Raw genomic sequence first — 22,304 nt, 5'->3', positions numbered from 1 at the left:
TGAAGATATTAAATTCCTTATGATATGAAAATATGAGAAACGCAACAAATGATTACATTTTATATATGACAGAAGAGTATTTTTGGCATTTATACTTTAAAAATGTTAACTGATTAAACAATTGATCAATAATCAAAATTATTTTCTGTTGATCATCAACTTCCACTGAAGTTCCAAATGAGAAATACTAATTACTTGCAGTCCAGTAACACAAGCATAAAAAGTCGAGGTTTACCATTTCAGTACAGCTGGCACAAACAGCTGTGTTTTCATGTACTTTATGTTTAATTGTGAACTGTATAATGCTGAGACAAGGTGAACTGATTTGCTGCTTCACTGTTAAACCACAGCTGTCCAGGATGCATGCTGCGGTTGCTAACCTTTTCTCATCATGGGAATTTTGAAGCAAAAGCAATCTGTGACGAAAAGAGAAAAAAAAATCCACTGCTGTAATATTTCTACAGTAATTGCACCACAATATGCCACAAAGAACCCAAGCCGAATTGTTTGTCTAAAGTGTTTTCAGTGAGAAAAATGGAGGTTAACTGTAAAAAGGTCATTCTAGTTCGACCTCTGTTCAATAAAAGCTCAAGGTTTTGCCAATTAACTTTCCTCTACATGTGAAGACATTATCTTTACATGTTCACTCTGGCATTTCACACAAAACAAGCCTCTAAACACATTGATTCTGCCTCACAGGGGAGACTATACGCCACCTGCTTCCCAATTACTCGCATAGGCTTATTCCTCTGACACAGTCTCAGTTAAAACACACTGGATTGGCTGCTACTCATGACAGAAAAGCTTAGTAAAGGTAAATTTGTGGCCAGGGTGGGAGAGCTGCCAGCTCCCAACCACCACAACTGCACTTCACTCAGATCGGCGGATTTACTCTCCTACAGGCCTGTCTGTGTTTGTCCCGTCTCCAGTGGCTGACTGAAGACCTTGCTCGCCCAACAAAAACACTGTCAGAGATAGCTCAGCCAGCCATGAAATTGATTTTGTATTAACAAACAAGGGGATCTGGTTCTCCCATACTGTTAATCAAATCATTTCGAGGAATGAGGGGAAGATGAGAGTAAAATCATTAACTTCCAACAGTAAATCAGGTTCACTGCCAACCTGTTGTCCCATTAACCCTGAAACCTGTTCAATAGCTAATTAAGGCAATTACTTTAGGCATGACACGCCAGTTAATCATGAATGACTAGCCCATTTATAGTGGTGGCTTCATTACTACTGGCAGCTCTCACTGATCCCCCCCCCCCCGATTCTCACACATACACACAGCAAAGAGTGAGCATGAACGTGACAGTTGCTGGTCTGTCTCCCACCCACTCCCCATTTACAGGGCTGTTACTGGAATGGATGGAGGTATCAAAAAAAAAGAGTGTGCAAGGCAAACTGTGTGCTTGGATTCATGATGCTCCATCTGCTGTGAAGGTGCTTCTGTGATATTGAGCTTCAAAGTTGTTAACCTCAACTGTGCTTCTCTAATGTTTTGGGTCTTTCGTGTGACATGAAAGCAGAGGGGATTACATGCAACAAAAGTCCACAGCCAGATGTGTCGCGGTTTGTAGTTTGCACCTTAAGTGTTCCCTGTGGTGACCTTTTTCACCTTTAGTGGCGGCCCCCACTTTAGGATACACGTGTGCTCATGCTGCTAGTAGTTTCACTCTGTTCAAACAATAAAAAGGTAAAATGTGCCACAATGTAGCAGCAAAGGTAGAAGAAACAGAAGGCAGCTGCTAACATGGATGGAAACAACAGTGGATTAAATATACTCATTAAAAATTCATTCTTTTGAAGTTGGGGGGGGGGGGTCGCAGTCATGATCACATTACGACTGATGTAATGTGATTGTAGAACGTCTATGCACCTTATGTAGTTTACGACAACTGTTTTCATACCACCTGTCAAAATCATTATAAACCACTTAAATCACTTTAAATCACCTTGTAAATACTGTATATTGACTTTTTAATACAATTAGTATTTCTATAGATTTTAAAATAATATTTTTTGTGTTTATAGTATTGTACAGCAAGTTTTTTTAGAGTATGTACTAACCTTTAATGCTAATGTTACTAACCTGTCTGTTTTTTCTTTTTGTTAATGTACATAAGCTACTGAATACTTGAATTTCCCTCTGGATTAATAAAGTATCTATCTATCTATCTATCTATCTATCTATCTATCTATCTATCTATCTATCTATCTATCTATCTATCTATCTATCTATCTATCTATCTATCTATCTATCTATCTATCTATCTATCTATCTATCCATCCATCCATCCATCCATCCATCCATCCATCCATCCATCCATCCATCCATCCATCCATCCATCCATCCATCCATCCATCCATCCATCCATCCATCCATCCATCCATCCATCATCCATCTATCCATCCATCCATCCATCCATCCATCCATCCATCCATCCATCCATCCATCCAATTAGAGATGGAATGAATTACAAAATAAATGAAGGAAATATTAGTTACTGTATGTGTGCTGTGTTCATTTGAATGAGGAATATAGATGTTCGAATATGAATCCCTTTATCTTTGGTTTCGCTGTAGGTAACTGGCTAAAACTAGTAGCGACAGGTGTTTAGCCAACACATCTTAAGAGATGGCAAATAGCACATTTGATTGTTTTCATTTACATTTTTACTTATCCACACGATTATTTAATTGTTAATATTGAATTATTTTGGGTTCCTTACATGCAGATAGTAACTGCATTCTAAATCTAAATGGTCTGTGGGACAAAATTGACTACATTTAGACAGAAATCAGCAACTACAAGGCCATGGTGTGCAAACACTATGGAGCGGAAAGATGCTAATATGCCTATAAATTTTACGCTCTTAGAAATTTCATGAGAACTGTGAAAGAAATTTCAGTCCAAGTCCTTCAAATTTTGCTGCAATGGGGTGATTATTGGTATTCCTTCATATGTTGGGCTTACCAACACAGAGCATGAGTCTGGGAAGGTAAGCCGACCCAGAACATTTTCAGAGTCCACATTTTATACGGATGGTCTCAGAGTGGGTCAGAGGGTAGGGAAGGGGCTGTATGTAAATACAAGGGTGAATAGTGGCTAATTTGCTTATGGTAGTTAATCAGTAACAGAAGGTAAGACAATAAAGACCAAAAGTTGGTTGAATCAAGAGGTCTGGCAGACAACAAGAGGTGTGACAACAAAAGGGAAGTGGGGGTCTGACAGACAGCAACAAATAACAAAAGATAAAAGAATTGTGGATAACCGTGGGAAATGGAATGAAGGAGTGACATGTGACACTAGAAAGTATCTGTAGCAAAAGTTGTGTGCTATTTTCTTCATCAGAACGCATTTGAAAAGTGTAAAGAGAAGGGACACATAAGCTTGGGACCCACATTCTTCCTGAGTTTTGTCATTGTCTTTCTGGAGCTGTCCGTGGTGCTGAACAAGACTTCAGTTGCGCTCTAACGGTGTGATCAGTGTGGTCTGACACCTACCTTGTCAGCAGTTCCCACCCCATCCTGCTGGAGGGACTGATTCTGACAGACAGCCGTGCTGAGGGAGGCCCTTGTAGTGAACTGTCCTGAGTGGGAGTATTGATTTTCCTGTTTGTCTCCCTTGACTGCGGCAACGTGGAGGCTGGATGAAATAACTCCCTCCGCTCTGTGGCCCCATTCCTCTCAGCTCCCCCTCTCGCCTCGCTTTAAAGACAAGCTGCAGTGTTTCTATATGTACCGGGGCATCTGTGGCAAGCTGGTCAGAGGCCTCCTCATCCTCATGCTGTTAAATGTCACTCTCTCCCCTCCACTGCACATCAGTAACTGGCGTTGGCACGGCAGGGCCCCCCTCTTGGTTGCCCAATTTCCATTTGCAGCCATGAATATAAATTTCTGGACGACCTGCCACTCTTGTAAAGACAAGGGGAATTTCATTCTGCTACTGTTCCACTCAGCTGAAGCCTACAAATGTTCGGTGACATTAAAAAGCTGCACTGCGTATTTCCCCTTAGCTATCACATAAAAAAAAGAGAAAGAAATGAAAGAAAGCAAAAAACCTCACCTCAAATGCACACTGCTGGGACACTTTTGACTTTGATCTGCTTTCACCAGACAACACAGCAGACAAGTTTATTGCTGTGATTGCAAGTGCAGCGCGTTAATTAAAAACAGCATGGCTGCCCTTGCTTAGACATTGTTTGTCTTCTTAACGTGGCAAAACACAGCTGCTCATCAAAGGTGTGTATAAACAGCCGTCTGTTTGCTCCAACTTATCAAGCACCGGTGCAAAGGTCCTCAGGGAGTGTTGGTCTGTGCCTTTGTTTTTTAAACAATTACACCCATGCGTCAGAAGTGCAGCCTCTTAGTCACACTTTGCATTTCAACGTAAATGTCAGACTGACATCTTTGCAGTAAGACTCCCTGCGGACAAGCTTGTTTTCTACAGGGCGGCTTTCTTTTCAGGATCACGCATGCAACAGCAGCAACAGATTGCATGCAGTCATGATGGCAGGAAAAAAATACATTAACCTTCACATGTCATGCACCCAAGAGGAATCACCTCCCTATATCCTAAATCACACAAATGTCTGTTCAGAGATGAAGCTGTACTGTAAGACAGCATCAACCTGTGCAGAGTCAAAGAGTGCAACAGGGGCTTATAGAAACCTCTTTCACTGCTGGCTATATCCACGAAATTCTGATATTAGAAAATGTGTCTCAACTGAAGGTTTAACATCTCCTCAGTAATTGCAGCCTTTAGTGTATAATAAGCTTTTATTTTCGCTTTCACTCAGGACAAAAGGAGAGTCCTGCTGTACGGAAACACATTATTTCACAGCCTTTAAACACAACCCCCCCCACTGGGAAAACCATTATCATGGCTAATGGTAGATGTTAGAGGGTGTGAGCGCAGCTTGTACATGAGGATCCTGGAGGCCAATAATGAGGGGAAGTATTATTATTATCATGTGGAGCTCTGATGGCAGTGGTTGAAGTCATAGCTTCATTTTTTTTTTGATCTACAATACTTGGCAGAGCTATATCTGTCAACAAATTAGAGAGCAGAGCACTTTCTTCTGCATGCTTGCACTCGCTCAACCAAGCAGGACAAAGGGAAACCAATAAATAGACCATACCCTAACCTGGTCTGCACTAAATAAGCAACTGAGAAATCGACAAGCAAGAAGCTTACGGATCAAAGGCTACAGTTTGTAACCATTGTTCTGTTTCACAGATTGTCTCCTCTTTACAAAGTCAACACTTTTGCAGTATTTTCTGCTTTCTGGGCCCTCGCTGAGCAGGATTCAAAGCAGATTGACTGTTTCTCTGACTTCAATGCATTAATTCATAGCTTGTTTGGAATATGTCCAGAAACTATTAGTCTCGCACAGCCGGACCTCCACTGTGTCAGTGCTGGAGAATAGTCTGGCTGCACCTCATTATCGCTCTGTTATAGGGGAAAAATGCACTGGCTTGTTTACATTTCTTTAAAACATTCAAATCGTCTTTAAAATAATGATGGGGGAATTGTTTTAAGTGGAACATTTGTACGCTGGGAGTTTAGCACTATCAGAGTTCACAAAAAAGAACAAAGCAGGTCCAAATCTTCATCAAAATGAGCTACTTTCAGTGTGTAGGTTGCTAGCTCAGATAGGGTTTTGCATAGTGTAAGGGACTTTTGGACAACGTAGCATGTACATATGAGGAAATATCAGACTTACACCTGAAGTCCAGGCTAAGAAACTATACAGCGATCACAACATTAGAACCACCCGTCTTATATTGTGTAGGTCCCCCTCTATCTCTGAATCACTGGGGCGTGGACAGGGGACGTCTGGGGGTGTCATGTGGTGTCTGGCACAATGGGGTTAGCCCTCCATGGATGGGACTTGTTCCAGGGTATCACACGGTTGGTCGATTAAATTGGAATCTGGGGATTGTGGAGGCCAGATCAACACCTTGGGCTATTTGTTGGGTTCCTCAGGCCATTTCTGAGCAGTTTTTACAGTGCTGCAGGGTGCATATTTCCTGCTGGTGGAGGCCACTGTTGTCAGGAAGTGCTGTGCCATATGGGTTGGTGTGCTTGGTCTGAAGCAAGGTGGGTGGTATGTGTCAACGTTGCCAGGGTCCAAGGTTTCCCAGCAGTAACAAGGCGATCAATAATATCCACTTCACTGGTCAGATGGTTGTAATGCTGTGGCTGATCGATGTATATCCAGATTAAAAAACAGCAACTTTATTCACCTTGCCACACTGATGGGTAAACAAGAAGCCTTATCATCTTCAACATTTACATTACTTACTGCAACCTATGTAAGGTACTGCTGAACAAAAAAACCCATTAAGGGCACACTGTGATTTCAAACTATGATTTATGAGCATCATGGGTTAAACTGCAGACTCATTTGTTTACAGCAACAGGAAAACACTGACCTAACAACTGTACTGTTGTTACTCCACTCCATCACCCTCACTTTAAGCCACTAACAATGTCGGACGCATTGGTAAACACGGGCAGATGATGAGACTCGGACGCAGGTTATAACTTCCAAATAGAGTTGGCAGAGAGAGTTGAGAGAAACTGCGGATAGCTCTGCTTTCTATAGACAAAAATAAAATAAAATCTGTCTGACTTGTTATGGAGCAAAACCTACACTTGCAGATCTGTGAGGCAGCCTCAGAACAGAACTGAATTAACAACACTGCGATGTTTTGTTAATCTTATAAATGTAAAATTCACTGAAAAAAGCACATTTTGACAGGCAGCCAATGGGATAAGACAATGTGTGCCAAAAACGGGGCACGGCTTTGACTGTGACACCCATGGGTCCTTTGGCTCCATTCAGTCAAGGTTATGTTCATACAAACAAAAGCATTGTGTGAAGAAAAAAAAGAAATTGGATAGCATTTCGTGCTATCATAAAAATGCAGGAGTGAGAGCTGAAATTGAAGCTGGTTCAACTTCGGCACCAAAACATTACACCATCATCTGGCCAATTAAATGTGAGTAAGTGCATATTCCTGTTAGTTTGCCTTCAAGCATAAATGCGTTTAATGTATACATGTGATCACTGTGACAAAAAGTGAAAAATATCATGACTTGAGCAACTTTTCAGAGTCATATTTCATCATCTCACCAATACCTGAAACGATGAAGTCTATCAACGTAGCCACTTTTGTTCTACTCTAAACGCCTCGGGGCAAAGCTCAATGCTTGCACATCCTGCTGTGACAACAATACTCCACAAAGCTGTGACATTGAATGAGGTAAAAGAGAAAAAAAATATTCCAAAGTCCCTGAAAAAACTCCTCCCTTTCCCTTCGTTTCTTTGCTTCTTACTTTTCTTTGGAATATCCCCCTCTTACAGAGAAAATGGATGTGGTAGCGCTCAACAATGCTGCTTTTTGTGGACCTGGATGGATTGCATGTAAGCGATGAGATTGGTTTCAGTGTTCCCCGTGGACTGAAGCCTTTGGTGTTTGGTGATAAATGCCTCCTGTGTGGTAATACAGTTTGATTAACGGACACGGCCCAGAGCCTGATCCCTCCTCACCCCCCTCACTGTACCTGAATCAATCATCTACATGGAAAGGCCACAGTCTTGTGCTGGAGCGGCCGCTTAGAACTCAGCTCACTCCTTCCTCACTTTAGGAAAGCGGGGATGGCTTTAGGACTCACTTTGAGACACGGTAAATACAAACAGATCAAGCATTTACGTTCTCGTTTGCTGTGATGATTGTTTGTTCAACACATTTTGTTATGCTGCTAAAATATTCAAAGACAAGTTCAATCTATGCAGTCAACAATAATTAAAGAAGAAAAATGTTCATTTAGTTTGACTGTAACTTTAAGGGTTAAAATATAAGTGATGTCCTATTTTAGCACATAAAGAACCTATAACTATACTCTAGACATCCTTTTAAAATGCCACTTCATCCTGTAAGTGCTGGGATTGAGCTGAAGACTTGACCAGTGATACTTAAGAGGAAAGAAAAAAACACCATCAGAAATCATTCGAAGGCATCACAGTGGGAGTTTGACAGCTTGCAAAATTGCAAGCCTATTTTTTATTGGCTTTTTTCCCTTTCTTTAAAATTCAGTGTAATGTAATGCTTCACCCCTCTTTACTGAAGCCTTGAACATCTAATCATATTGGCCATTTAAGTGCATAGAAAACAATTCCATAGTGAAAATACACAAAACCACATACACCCACAGACTGAACACATCTGTCCATTTCTGTTATGCAAAGATGACAAGGTGAGTTAATTCGAAAAGAACAACTCACCAGATGGGCCTCCGCTGTATATGACCAAATCTGACACTTTGACTGACATTAAAAAAAAGGCTGCAGCAGCAGTTTTACCAACAGCCATGAAACCATATCATTGGAGGGGAGATTATAGCAGTGGCATAAGCAGTCAAATCAATCCCTGAGTATTTTTGTGCAAGTCGATAGAGGATCCAGGTTAGGCCCATTAGTCATGTTGGCACCCTGCACTGCGTTGCCAGGCCTCAAACGACCCTGCAACTGCATTGCCGGTGCTGAAAGCTCTCAACACACCCTAAATGGCTTTTTCAATATACTGACTTTGAAAACTGAATGCTGATTTCCGTTGTAAGGCGGTAATAAGTATGGGTTTATACCCAATCTTGAAATATTTAACAAAGGCATAATGTGCTTCTTGATGACATTGAGAGGAAAAAGCCATTTGTAGATAATTCATGTAAAGGAGGCACTTGATAGAGTTCCTCCCTCCGTAACTCCTTATGATTCACAGACATGCCTGGTATTACAAGAGAAGCAAATGCCACCGGTGTTAGGACAATTTCCTCTCACCAACACTCGAAGACAAAGTAAACAAATTTGCAGTTCACATTCCAAATATGAGAGGGGGAAGCTCACGCAGAATGATGAATGAAGCACAGTCCGCTCTCCATCGCCGAAATGGGGATTGATGAGAAGTTAACTGATCCTTGGATTTGTGGGTGGGATTTAGAGCTCTGTTTCGTAGCCGTTCATCTGGCACCTCGGGACTCACATGGAGGGACATCGGATTCCTATGATGAAGTTGATGTGCTGTATCACAACATGTGCTGGGACATAATGCTATTTGTTCCACACCAGCACTCTGTGATGCCGCAAGATGTTACTCTACTCTCTAGTCCTGTACTGTTAGGACAGATTTTCAATCCATACTTATTATAGTGTGGCCTGGGATCCAATTTATACTTCAGTATCGTAGGTGGGCGTGAATAGAAATTGATCTAAGGAAGGAAATCCCTTCCCATGGGGAAATAAACTAGTGTTCATTCACCATAACATGCACTTCCTTTATACTCATTAGAAAACAGTGGATACTAAACACTGCTAAGCATAACAATTAGTCAGCCATACAGATAGAGAGGGATACCTTAATTTTTTAAGAATTGTTCCATTATGTAATGAATATAGGACATTCCTGCTAATTGTTTTATATTAGATATTATATAATGTGTACCACACTAATGAAAATGAGGGTCTTTTTTTCATTCTTTGCACTGCTTATCACATATCTATAATGATTTAGCAAAATAAAACAAGAACAAGCCTATTTATAAATGCAGATTTTAAGAGGCAATCTGGACTGCAATCTGTTCAGTGAGATTATACAGCGCTGCCTCACAAGTCTGACTGACGCTACATGCAGAGAGGACGAGCAGTAAAGATTTTTCGATTCGACAAATCTCGTGGATTACCATTTTATTGCATACATACATGCCTTGACAGTATTTCCTCTTAGAGCACCTCAACATATCTCCTCTCTGACGTGAGGCAGTTCTGAAGTGCAGTGCTTATGCTTCACTCATTCCACCCCATCGCCAGCCAGCACAAACCATTACAACATCAAAACATCGAAAACCTTATCCTGCTAGGTGGCACGCTCTTGCAGCAGAAGATTAGTCTGTGAAGGTGACTCTACCTGCACTTACACTTTAAATGTGCCAGGTGCTCCGTCAACCTTTGAATCCAAATTGGGGAGCTGTGCAAGGCAGCCAGCTTTAGCTAGCCTCCCCACAGTATAACTTACCTGCCACCAGCTCGCCCTAGATAAGGACAGATGACCTTTCTCCAGGTTGTTATAATAAATCACCTCCAGAGGCGGTTATTCCTGGCACACTCGTCTCGTCGGGCCTTACAGGTATCAATTGAAAAACAACGCAGCCAGGCACCTCTGCTGGCATTTTCTAAGTCACTGTTTGATATGTCAATCTGTCAAGTAAGACAAAAATACGAACAACATACATGCACGCACTCAGATAAGGAAACCCAGCTTGTTGAATCTTTGCTCTCTTTTTGTTTCTTACAGTGGCTTATGCACCAAAAACACACAGTAAGCTTTGATTATAATGTACAGAATACATCTTCGTACAGTCAGTTAGAGATTTTTATTTTTAAAATTGGTGACACTATATTTTAAACTGTTTAAATGAGTCTAAACCTGAAAACAACCAGCATCTTCAAAGCAATATTCATGAATTTGCTGATCAGGCTGCTCCTGATCAGCAAATAATAAAGAATTTATGGGAAAAAAAATCTTCAAGTTTTGCACAATTACTTTTTTATGAACTGTTTATAGTACAGAACTAGAATGTTCTTTTCTCAATTAGAGGGAAAACAGAGCCAAAGTTAATTGCTCCTCTGATAATAGGAGCATTTGAGCGGCTCAGCCACAAAATAGGCCTCGTGGGGACATTAAACACAGAATCTCTGAATCGCTGCACCAGCTGACTCATTCTCATCACATTGATGACTACATTTAACCAGATCAGTGTGAGATGCTTTGCTTCTCTTCTTTTTTATTTCAGTCCAGCGGGTGATCTGACTGATCAAAAGCTGACTGGGAAGTCAGCTCCATCACACAACGTCTCCTTCTGAGAGTTCATGATGGCACAAAGTTTAGAGTTGGAGCAAGATATTTATGTAATGTGACGGCATAGAGCAAATTAAGAAAATAGCCGAAGCTTCACAGAGTCACTCAGTGAGGAAACTGTGAAAGTGTGCCATAAAAATAAAAGTGCTATATTACGTTGCAAGGCAATTTTCTACCAGGGGAGGATCTAAATCTAACCAAATCTTATAAAAGCGGCTACCAGAAGGCTGTGATTGGAACACAAGGGTCCGAGCCAGTCACTTTACCAAATGCCATCCTTTAATCACACTATAAGAGCTGAATCAGACAATTGAAGATTCATATTTGCCGGACCAGCAAATATTTGACAGCAGCACCAGAGAATCTGCAAGCCTGCTCTGGCAAGCTTTACAGCTTTCATTACCTAGAGTGGCTTTTAGAGAGACACACTAGGCCACATCTCAAACAGTTCAGCCAAATGGGCAATGACAAATATCCATAACAACATTTCCCAAAGGCTAATACTGCAAGGGCCTATAAGGGCCATTGTTCTTCATTCAATTATTAAATCAATGGGAACTAAACAATAATGTGTTAAGACAAGTCAGGCCTTCATCTTTAGTGTGCATGATGTATTAAGCAGCAGATGTCTGCATAGAACTAGGACACGAACCCCCTTTCAAATAGAAGAGACCTGACATACCTGCCTATACAGTTTACAGATAGCATATATGCAATCTTCCTAACAGTGATTCTAAACTTCAATAAATTGGGTATGCACCTTCAAAAAGTACTGCACTTCTTCAGTAAGAAAAACAAGTGTGATAAAAGAAGAATTACAGGAAAGGTCCATTGAGATCGTAATCAATGGCAGAGATCACTTTATTGCATAATCTTGATCATATTCTCAAGCTTTTCTCAAAGTATGCAAACACAAAATACATTTTTCCATCTATTAAATCCAATGACTGCACTGGGTTTCATCACTATTCATTTAAACCTGAAACAATTTATGTTTCAAACCTATTATCTCTTTCATGAAGGCATGATTCATTGAAGGACTAATGGAAAAGACTGTTCTATTGATATTTCAAAATTACAGCAAGCAAAATGTAAAAGAAAATAATGCTTGAAAGCATTTTTGGAATATTACACAGATACAGACACACAAAAAAAGGACTAAAAATGGAATAAGTGAAACAGAAAATTATCAAACAGCTTCATGACTGTGAGAAGAATACTGGCTATCACATAGGGCTTATTTAGAATTTTTTGAAAGACTTTCACATTAAAAGTTTCCTTGGAAAAAAAATCACTCCACATTTTCTCCCCACATAGTCTAATTTAAATTTTGCTTGTCATGATGGTGAACAAGTGCTTGACATACTGTATGCTGCTGCACTCTCTGTAGAGGTAACACTTAATTATCAAACCAACTGGATTACTGCTCTTGCCTGCCAGCAATGATGACTTGAATTAATGACACATGAAAAGCAATCTCCGTGCCCTGGAAGTCCAAAGCCTGCAAGGGCACTCTCAGTTCTGCACATAATAAACATCCCATCATTTTGATGAGCACTTTTTCCTCCTACATCTAAAGATATGACCAGAACTGTAAATCTGCTCAACTTTCCTCATTCAGGTTCATCTGTGTCCAGAGGGCATCCATTACCCCGTTGCTTTACTGTGTCTCACTGAGGTCTCACACTTTTACTTCTCTGCCGAGCAAGAGTACACAGCTTAAAAGTATGGGTCCGTAAGTGCAACACGAATTTATCAGTCTGCCGATAAGAGTGTATTTAATTAAAGTTTCAAAGTTGTACTGTTCTTCTATTTCTCCACATAGTGCATAGCTCAAAGAAAGCACAAGCATGACAACTGGGCAAACTCCCTCTAACAAGCATCGTGTCATCATATCGTATAAAAACTGCTGCTCCCAAAGTCACCCTCATGTAATAGAATTAAAAGAACTGTCTGAGTTGCATGAAGTCCAATGGACGAGCCATTTTTGCAAAATCAAAAGCAAGAATGTCGATCATCGCTGGCAAAATGTAAAACACAACAGGTCTCGAGTTCATTTGGGTCAGGTTGTTAATGACTCCCTCCCACATGCTGATTCAGGAAGATGCCCAACATTGGTAGATGTCATGAGCAGGTAGCAGACAGAGTGAGACATGCACGGTTCACTGATCAGAGCTGTAAGTGGCCACGACCATGCGGTAATTGCAGCCCTCTCTGCATCACTTATTATGAATAAAATATGATGTGGGGTGTTATTCAGCCAAGGACTCGGTGATGCCATTGAGGTGCCATGTAAGTAATAACAGCCTATTACTGCTTCTGCTGGGTTGTTGTTGAAATTAAGGGAATGTGAATGTTTAACTTTTAAGGAAAAAAAAAGCATACTGTTGGCAAGAACTTTAATATGTTTGCAGCCTATCAGCAGGTGAGATATATGTAAAGTAATTTCACCTGCTAATAAAGCTGCATAAAGTAACTGATGAATAAAAAATGATTCCAGCAAAGCAGGTAATTCCTGTAAAGCACTGCTTCCCATCCTTCAGTGGTTGCTACTGACGTTCTAAGCTAGAGTAATCATTAATAGTAATACACATGACCTCATAATACAGGACTTATTCCTTCCACTCCCAAAAGATTGACTGCTACCATGCACAATGCATTTCCAAAGCAAATTAGCACCTAATAACAAGAAAATACACAGAAAGCTCTACATCCAGAGAGTATCTTAAGTGTTCAAGCACACATACCCAACTTAAAGATGTCATTAATCACGAATATATTACACTAACTCCCTGTCATTTCTTCCGTTTTTTATTCCAATATACAACTTTGAAGATAGGCCATGTAGCAAAGAAAAAAATAACTCAAGGACACTGTGATACAAACATTCGCTTTCAGACACACAGCAGAGCACATACTGTACAAATAGACGCATCTCACTCTTTATTTCTATATTCCACCAAAACAGAAGATGGGAGAAGGTCTGCACTGTACTCGTGTTTTGACGTTGGTCTCTTTGTACTTCTGAACTGAGCATTCATTATGCATAAGAAACAAGAAAGCTGCTAATGAAGATTTTATAATTGATAAAAACTGCAACATCAGCATATGCATAAAATTATCATGAGGCCACAGCTAAAAGGGAAGGAAATGAGATTAAATGAAAAAGCGAGAAAGGCGGTATGAATGGTCTGAAAAGAGCCAGCACATGTATATTAATTTGACTGCTCTGTGTGTGGATGTTTATGTCCTTTATGCAAACCATAAATTCATCTACCTGGTAAACAGAAAGAGAAGAAAAAATGACTGAGCATATAAACAGGCAATGAAACCGAACAAACTGTTAAAATTCAGTGTTGACTGCCTCAGTTTCATGCAATGAAGTGCTTGTGTTTTCAAACCTAACTTATGTTTCTAGCAACACATAATGGTAAATGTGGTTTTGAATGCAGCTGTGGGGACAGAAACAAGGATGATTTTGCTTATTTGCAATTACTACCTAAAGGTATGCAGTCTGCAAATGCTGCAGACTCATCCCCACATTTTTAGCATGTGTAAAACAATTTAAATTACACCTGCCTGGGATAAAAAGGTGCCAGACAAAAAAATTTCAATTAAATGACTTCGCTTTTATCCACATATATTATGTCTAATGGTGACTAGATGGAAATAGAACAATATGTGGTGGAATTGTTGCCGGAGATAATGTTTTAGCTATGTGATCTTTCACATTTTTTGCTGTCCATTTATTTTAATATTGCTGATCTGGTGGAGGCGAGCTGTTGTATACAACTGACATTATATGAAATGATCTGAAATCAATGAAAGCATCAATGAGGAAAAAATATTTTGCTTCTGTACCCGACAGTCCAGGAGTTATGGCTGTTTTGAAGCAAAAACTTTGCCAGGATTGAAATGAAATAACATGAACAGAAATGGAAAAATATAACCTCCATGGCAGAGGTGATGACAAGACTTAAAGGCACCAAAAATGACTATGAATCTCTGCAACAAATACAGATTCGTGAGTAATGAATTGGTGGATTATGCATGAACTCAAAGAACAGCATCACAAATTTTCCATCAAAGTGATGCATTGCTTTGCTACGACGAAAGGACAAGTCGCGATATGAAAAAAGTTCAAATTAGTCCCGCACTAATTCAAAGAGTGACCATTAAATGTCACCAAAATACCATGCGGAGAAACGTTGTGAGCTACACAAACCCTTAATTCAGCTGACAAGTCCCGTCTCCTGTGTGGACACATACTGAAAGAGATGCTGAGATGCTCAATGGCAGCATCACGTTTCAGCATCACAACAGGAAGGACGACTCTGATTAATTTTGTTCATTTATATATCAAGACGAAACATCTGCCTGACAAACACCAATGGAACATAGACGTTGATATCTGACATTAGAAAACAGTGGTAGAGGGGGATGTGAATAATTAATGCTATGAAGAAGAATGCGGGAAAAAAATGAGAAACTCCCACACCCACACTGTAATTCTCTAATACAACGTCACCTAAACTGCAGGACAGACTCTCTTCCTTTTGTCTGAATGATAATGTGCATGCATGGGTGTAACTAAATTCCGGCTGAGTGACTTTGAAAGTACAGGGGAGAGAGCGGCAAAGGCTTCATGTAGCTCCTCTACCTTGCTGTTGATGAGAAATGTGCAGGAGTCATAATCCTCACATGGGCTCATTTGACCAAGGACAATATATATTTTACTTTACATAGTTTGAAATTGGTAATCACTACTTCATCTGCAGGGACATTTAAAATGCATTTTGCTGCTATTCACTCATATACAACTATGTGATTATTCAGCTAAGGTTCTAGCACATACATTCATACAGGGATAGTTAGACAGCTGTAAGTCTAACACACTGATTGACACGCTGATTTATTCAGAGCGTATACTGTAGCTTCAATGAAGGGACTTCAGGCTGAATTTCTGATAATCAAATTTCCGTCACCTCAGTCCAACAATAAAGCTGTGTTGTTGTTGCTTATTTTTCCCAGTGACAGATGTTCAACAGCACAAAGAAAAGTAAAATATCACAGCGAGAAACCAAATAAGCTCATTTTGATTTCAATCAAAAGCAACATCAAAAATTTCTCTGAAACTAACCTACAACCTTCTAGTACACGGACTTCTGAAGACATGATTTCCTCAGACCTCGCTTCCTGCATTGGTATTAGGTACATTGTGAAAATCAGCTCTTTGTTTCGTGCCCCAGTGTCACACTGAATATATCTACATGAGTTACTCCAAATCGGAGAGTCAGATAATGAACATGTAACAATCAAATATGATCCTCGGCGCAGGCCTCTGAAATCGCCTGAGAGGAAAACAACCTGCTCAACGAGCCAAATCCATGCAGCAGACAAGGTAATGCCATGACGCTGTGCACAAAGCAACTTAAGAGGACAGCACTTAGAGGTATGTTTCTCCAAAAAGCCCCGGCATCTTTGCTCCACTTCTCCCCTGACTGACAGCACACTCCAGAGGAGCCACACTGCAGGACACGCACACTGATCCAGTCCGACACGCCTGACCTTTCCCGGGCCGCACGGCTGGCTCACCGTGCAGCCGCCCTGCCCGGCTGAAAAGGCCACACAATGCCACGCAGGAAGTGGCATCGCAGCCCCTCCTCAGCCTCCACTCATTGCCACCTCAAGAGCTGGCAAGTTGTGTGCTTGGGACTGCGGAAAGACAGCCACTCAATCTGAGAGGCTCTCATCCACAAAACAAGGGCATGCCATCCGAATTTGGCAGTGATATACTGTTGGTATTCCCCCAGTACACCCTTAGGTGGAGTGAAGATTTTTGTAAGTGGATTATTGTGTTTTTACTACAAATGACGCGTTTTGCTGCGCAAGGGTGCTTTTTTGCTTTGACCTTATACCATTTAAGATGTTTTAATTAAGGCATTGCTCATACACAAAGTGATTACGACGATGAAATTTGCATAATGCTATTAGTCATCGCACTTGTGCCTTGTGCAGTGGCTGGTTAGTGAGGGGGTCTAACATAATGTGTCTGCCAACAGTCTTGGTCGCGGCAGAATAATCTCAGAATAGATGCTGCGGGAGCCCACTAAAGAACAAGGGATGAGAGGACTGTAAGTGCAGAATAGATGCTGCAGCTGTGAAATGAAGAGCTGTCGCATCCAGCGAGCACTTCCCCGCGTAAAGAAAACACTTGGCACAGCAGAAATAAATCATGTGCTCGTGTACTTCGGAGTATGATTGTATTTTTCAAAACAGTGAAGGAAATGCTCTGTAGCTCAGAAATCCAGCCTTCGTGACAAGACATGGTCAGTGCTCCTCTTATCTGGTTGTGCAAGTATCTTTGATGATACATAACTGACAAATTGACTTTTAAAAGCCTGAACTGTAGTGCAATTTAAGAAGCCAGTGACTCAGATACACTTACTGCACTGGAAAACACACACATCCACTTTGCTGAGTGAAAAACACACAATCATACAGTATGTTCCTCATGCAGTCACTTGCAATACGCCCCCCTTAGTAACTGTACTGCATCTCTGCTGTGAGCAATCGCAAATGTCCTTTCTGCTGCGATTACAACAGGAAAAAAAGGAGCAATAATGCATTTTAAATTAAGTCCATCCTGTTGGCTTATCCTCTCAGATAACGTCATCAACCTAACAAACATCTTGGAATGATTTGAACTCAGTTGTGAGGTGAGGTGGCATCAAATGAGAAGACTTCTGTGCAGTCCAGGAGGAGTGAACTGCTTCTGTATGAGCCAATAAGAACACCTCAAAGGGACTCTGACACATCACGCCAAGGCCAAGGATGTGGAGGGAGTTGTGTGTGCTGATGTATGCGTTGGATACGGCACAACTTTTACACACACAGATGCTTGGAAGGAAAGAATATCAGTCAATAACCATTTACTTTATCCTTATGGATTCCGACTGTGTGCTTTTACAAAATCCTCCATACAATTTCGGGAGATGATATCACTGGGGCTTAATCTAGTGGGTTAGAAGTGGCTGGAACTTTGGGACTGAAACGTTATTTCTGCAGTAAAAAGGGAATTTTGTGAATTAGTTAATGGCAGACAGCTGGACAGGAACAAGTTCATTGTAAAGGGCTGATGTGAACTCGGAATAGAGGCAATTTATATGTCAAGGGGTCAGAGACAGTAATAGGGTATTTTAAATGTCATTACAGCAGTTTTACCATTGCACTATTTCTAGTTCCTCACAGTCCTATGCATGAATCCCCATTTTTACAGTCATTTTTACTGCACTGAACATTTATTATGGACCATGTATCCAACTTGACTTTAGTAAATCCCCCCAGCAGGGAGGCAGTGAGCATCCATCCCATACTCACTCCATTCCTCCTCACTCCCAGACATGTAGGACGTGCAGATTTGCATAAAGACAATAACAAAGTTTCATTTTGCATACAGCAAGGGGAGCCCCAGTGGTTTGTAGAGGCCACAAAGCATCCTGTATCTGATACTCTGTGGCCCCTGGTGATGTGGGAGAACTGGACACGTTGAGAGACACACACATGGAGGAATTAGCAGGTGTTACCTTTTATTCCTCTGGGCCTCCTTCTTATCCATAATGACGGGCACACAGTTCGTTAGCTCGGTCCAGTCTGCGTGCAGCCCGCAGCTCCAGCCGGTGGAGAACCGGGAGAAGAGCCAGGACTCCTCTTTCCCCGGTCGGTGACATGTGCATTTCTTCTGTCCGGGCTTGCAGTCGCACGGCTGCTCCAAGCGAATATTCCTCACCAAGTGTCTCCCGAAAGTGGTTCCCCCGGTCTTCTGGATGTGCAAAAACACGATCACGTCGTCCCCTTTGATGTTGAACTCCACGTGTCTGTCAAGGTCTCTTTCGGTGAAGTTGAATTTGGACGGCAGTTTGGCAGGGCTGTCATCCTCCAGGTCTTGATCTCTGTAGAAATCATCGCTGTCCTGATACGAGGATGAAAGTAGACTCACCCCTCTTAATTTCTCCTCAGTCTTAAAGTGGCATGAATTGCTGCCTGCAGGACATATGTACTGGTAGCCTATCATAACAAAAAGCACCGCTAAAATAGGAACCAAAATCAGCTTACTGGATCTATCATCCATCATATCAAGATAGTGTCTTCATTCCATTACTGTGAATAACAAGTAGCACCCATGGGCTCTTCGGAAATCAATATTCCTCCATGGCTCAGAAATAGATTAAAGGTGCCTGTTATTTAAGTGCCACATGTTGATCAGATAAAAACCCTCCAAACACACGTCACATGCACAAAAGGAGAAGTCCACCTTTTTGGTTTCTGCGCTGGAAATCTTGTCCAAATTCAAGAGTCATGGCAATTAAATCTCTGGCTGTCCAACTTCTGAAGCCGGTGTGGAGATGCATCGACGACTCCCATTGCTCCGGAATCAAGTTGAAAACGAGGAAATCGAAGAGAGTTTTTTCTTTTCTTTTTTTTTTTTTTTTTTACTCCTTCTTTATTCTTACAGCTGATCCCATGCGGTCTAAATTACATTTCGTTGAGAGACTTTTCAGCAGAAACGTCGCCTGGACGGCTCGCACTGCTGGGCTGGATCCCGCACATCTACAGCATCCTATACGGGCTCAGACAGTCTGACTGACTGTGCTGAAGCAGTGCTTTTGAGAGGATGCTGCTGCATCCGAGCCGACAAATATGCGTTACGCTCTCGCCGTGGTTGGGCTGGGAGAAAGCTCTACATCCCATCCCCATCCATCCCATAATCTTGTTTAACACAGCGGAAAGCCAGAAGCCCACACGGACACCGAACATGGAGATTTAAGCACATATAAACGCATATTGCTCTGTAACTTTTTTAAGCGAATTCAACCAAGTGTGACCATTGACGATTACAGAAAAATATTATAACCCTCTGCTTACATGGTCTATCTATCTATCTATCTATCTATCTATCTATCTATCTATCTATCTATCTATCTATCTATCTATCTATCTATCTATCTATCTATCTATCTATCTATCTATCTATCTATCTATCTATCTATCTATCTACAATGTCGCTCAGTAATGTATTATTTAAAATGTCACTTGAGGCAAACTGTCAAACTCACTGATGTTACATGGAGAAAGCTTTAAATACATTTGGGAAGTGAAACGAGAAATGGGTTTAAAGGAGTATTCCGCCAATTTTACCCATAAATAACTGAAATCAGTTCTGTGGATATGGAAGGAGCTTTCCAAACTATGGGAAAAGTTGCCCTGAAAATACCCCTCCCAAAACCAAGACAAGCAAACAATGAAACAAACAAAACAAACAAATAAACAAACAACAACAACAACAAAACAAACCCTGATGATGTTATTGGAGTATAAAACCAAAAAGATATGATCACTTACCATTCAGGAATGGAGAACTGCAAGTTTTATGAGGCTGCATAGTTTGGAAGATCCCAGGATCCAGCATTTATAACTCCTATGGATTAAAAGCGAGGAGATTAGCCTCTGCTAAATTGATTTAGATCATGTATTTTCATCTCTTAAAAACACATCAGCTTTATGGAAGTTTAATACTAAATTGCTAGATTTCCTTTTTCATTTGCTGTTGATTTAGTAATGGATACATATATGCTAGTCTAAAAATTGTTGTATCCACAACAACAACAATGGCAACATTATTATTATCTTTACCATTACCATTATTACATTTTTGCCGCTGTCTTCCATTTTTTATAATCTTACATTCTTAATATATGCATATCAGTATCAATATTGACATCAATCTATCTATCTATCTATCTATCTATCTATCTATCTATCTATCTATCTATCTATCTATCTATCTATCTATCTATCTATCTATCTATATTTATATTTATATTTATATAGATAGATAGATACATACAGATAGATACTAAATTGAGATTTTTTTCATTTTATTATCACTACTACTACTACAATAATAATAATAATAATAACAATAATAATAATAATAGTGTTCGAATATTTTCATTCACAAGCAGCAGGAATTGTTTACCCAGTTTTACATGGGTACATAATTATTCAGTACGCAGCAGTGCAGCTACAACATGCTCTGGTGTTTCGCAGAAAAATGTTTCAGCTTCAGCATGTGCCTCTTTAGCTGTCTGTCACTGTGCCTGATTGATTTCCCATTCTATGACACGTCTTCATTTAATTATACAACCACTGTCACTTGTTGTGTTCGTGTAAACCACGTGAAAACAATGTCAAAAAACAATTCTATGTCGTGAGTTTTTTCATATTTTACGGTCGTTTCAGAAATGAACAACGGTCCGCGGGAGCCACCTCGAAACGCCGCAACCCCGGCAACTAGCTAGCTGTACGAGCTGCTAGCTGCCCAAAATACCTACCTGAAGCCCTTTGCTTTGTATGGAAGCGGTCAGCATCACCACCGGGGTGAGGGCTATATTATTGGTAACACGGTAAACAGAAGCTACGTCCTTGTAAAGTACACCGACATATATCTGTAGGAAACCGTGTTTTCCGTCTCTGTTAGTTAAATCACACTAGCGGGCTGTTATAGTTGACGGCGAGTCTGTTTTCTTCTAGTCAGCAGCTAAGTTAACTTCAGTCTGTTCTGCGTGACCCTTCTAACAGCCGTTATTTTATTTGTAGGTCTAGCTAGCTAACAAACGCATCTCATGTTGCTCGCAGCTCCCGCAGTCAGAATTCGTGAGAGTTTTAAGACGTGTGTGTCGCACCCGGTTTTGTGGTTAAGATAAAAACTTACAGCAACTACGTGGCACTGACTCAAAAGCCCGAGGAGCTGAAGTGACAGCGTTGCGTTTGCTCTCGACCACCTCAGGTTCATGTGCCGTCGCGATAATGAGGAGCCTTGTTGTGCTGTCACTGCTGCTGCTCAACATACATCATGTTATATCAGCACCCAAAGGCGTCACTGCCAGCCTTAAAGCCAAGTGGAGCATGACACCTTTCCTCCTGGAGACAAGGTATAGTTCTTTTCCCTGGGAGTGCATGTGTGGCATTCAAACAAATCAGCAATGAACAGGGCCGCAGCCAGATTGAGGCCATTAGTCCTAGCCCCCATATGCACCCTTTAACAAGGCTACTACTATACGTTATTTTTCATCATTTGTTACACTGCTGTTTTTTTCTTTTTGTTTAATCATTAGCCTAACAAATATCTAAACATATTGAATTTCCCTTCGGGGATTAATAAAGTTATTGTACTGTATTGTATTGTAAACTCCTGAAAAATTGCTCATCACAACTTCTCAGGAATAGATCAAAACCTAAAAATCTTCAGTTTATGCAAAATTTCTCACAAGTGGCTGAAAGTAGCCTGTTCTTATTGTGTAAGAAATAACTAACAATTA

The 22,304-nt window shown here is 40.7% G+C and overlaps 2 protein-coding genes across 13 annotated transcripts in view; one reads left to right on the top strand and one right to left on the bottom strand.

Moving 5' to 3' along the window:
* hs6st3b (heparan sulfate 6-O-sulfotransferase 3b) overlaps positions 1-19,886 on the bottom strand; it is an 81,264-nt gene extending 61,378 nt beyond the window's left edge. The window contains exon 1 of the mRNA XM_023272426.3: positions 18,510-19,886. Coding sequence (XP_023128194.2) covers positions 18,510-19,057 — 548 coding nt within the window. The 5' untranslated portion in view covers positions 19,058-19,886. The remainder of the gene's footprint in view (positions 1-18,509) is intronic.
* A 1,324-nt stretch (positions 19,887-21,210) lies between these two features.
* Positions 21,211-22,304, top strand: part of uggt2 (UDP-glucose glycoprotein glucosyltransferase 2) — a 41,202-nt gene continuing 40,108 nt past the window's right edge. For 2 of the 12 annotated variants that reach the window (XR_008603178.1, XM_055015021.1), the window contains exon 1: positions 21,251-21,917. Coding sequence is in view for 11 of the 12 variants with exons in the window: in XM_055015021.1 (XP_054870996.1) it covers positions 21,793-21,917 (125 nt within the window). In the remaining variant the exon portion in view is untranslated. Of the gene's footprint in view, positions 21,918-22,304 lie in introns of all 12 variants that reach the window. The other 10 variants (XM_035949115.2, XM_055015018.1, XM_055015015.1 and 7 more) reach the window with 8 other exon arrangements.

Source organism: Amphiprion ocellaris, chromosome 11, assembly GCF_022539595.1.
Source record: "Amphiprion ocellaris isolate individual 3 ecotype Okinawa chromosome 11, ASM2253959v1, whole genome shotgun sequence".
Classification (NCBI taxonomy): domain Eukaryota; kingdom Metazoa; phylum Chordata; class Actinopteri; family Pomacentridae; genus Amphiprion; species Amphiprion ocellaris.
This window is presented reverse-complemented; position numbering and strand designations above follow the sequence as displayed.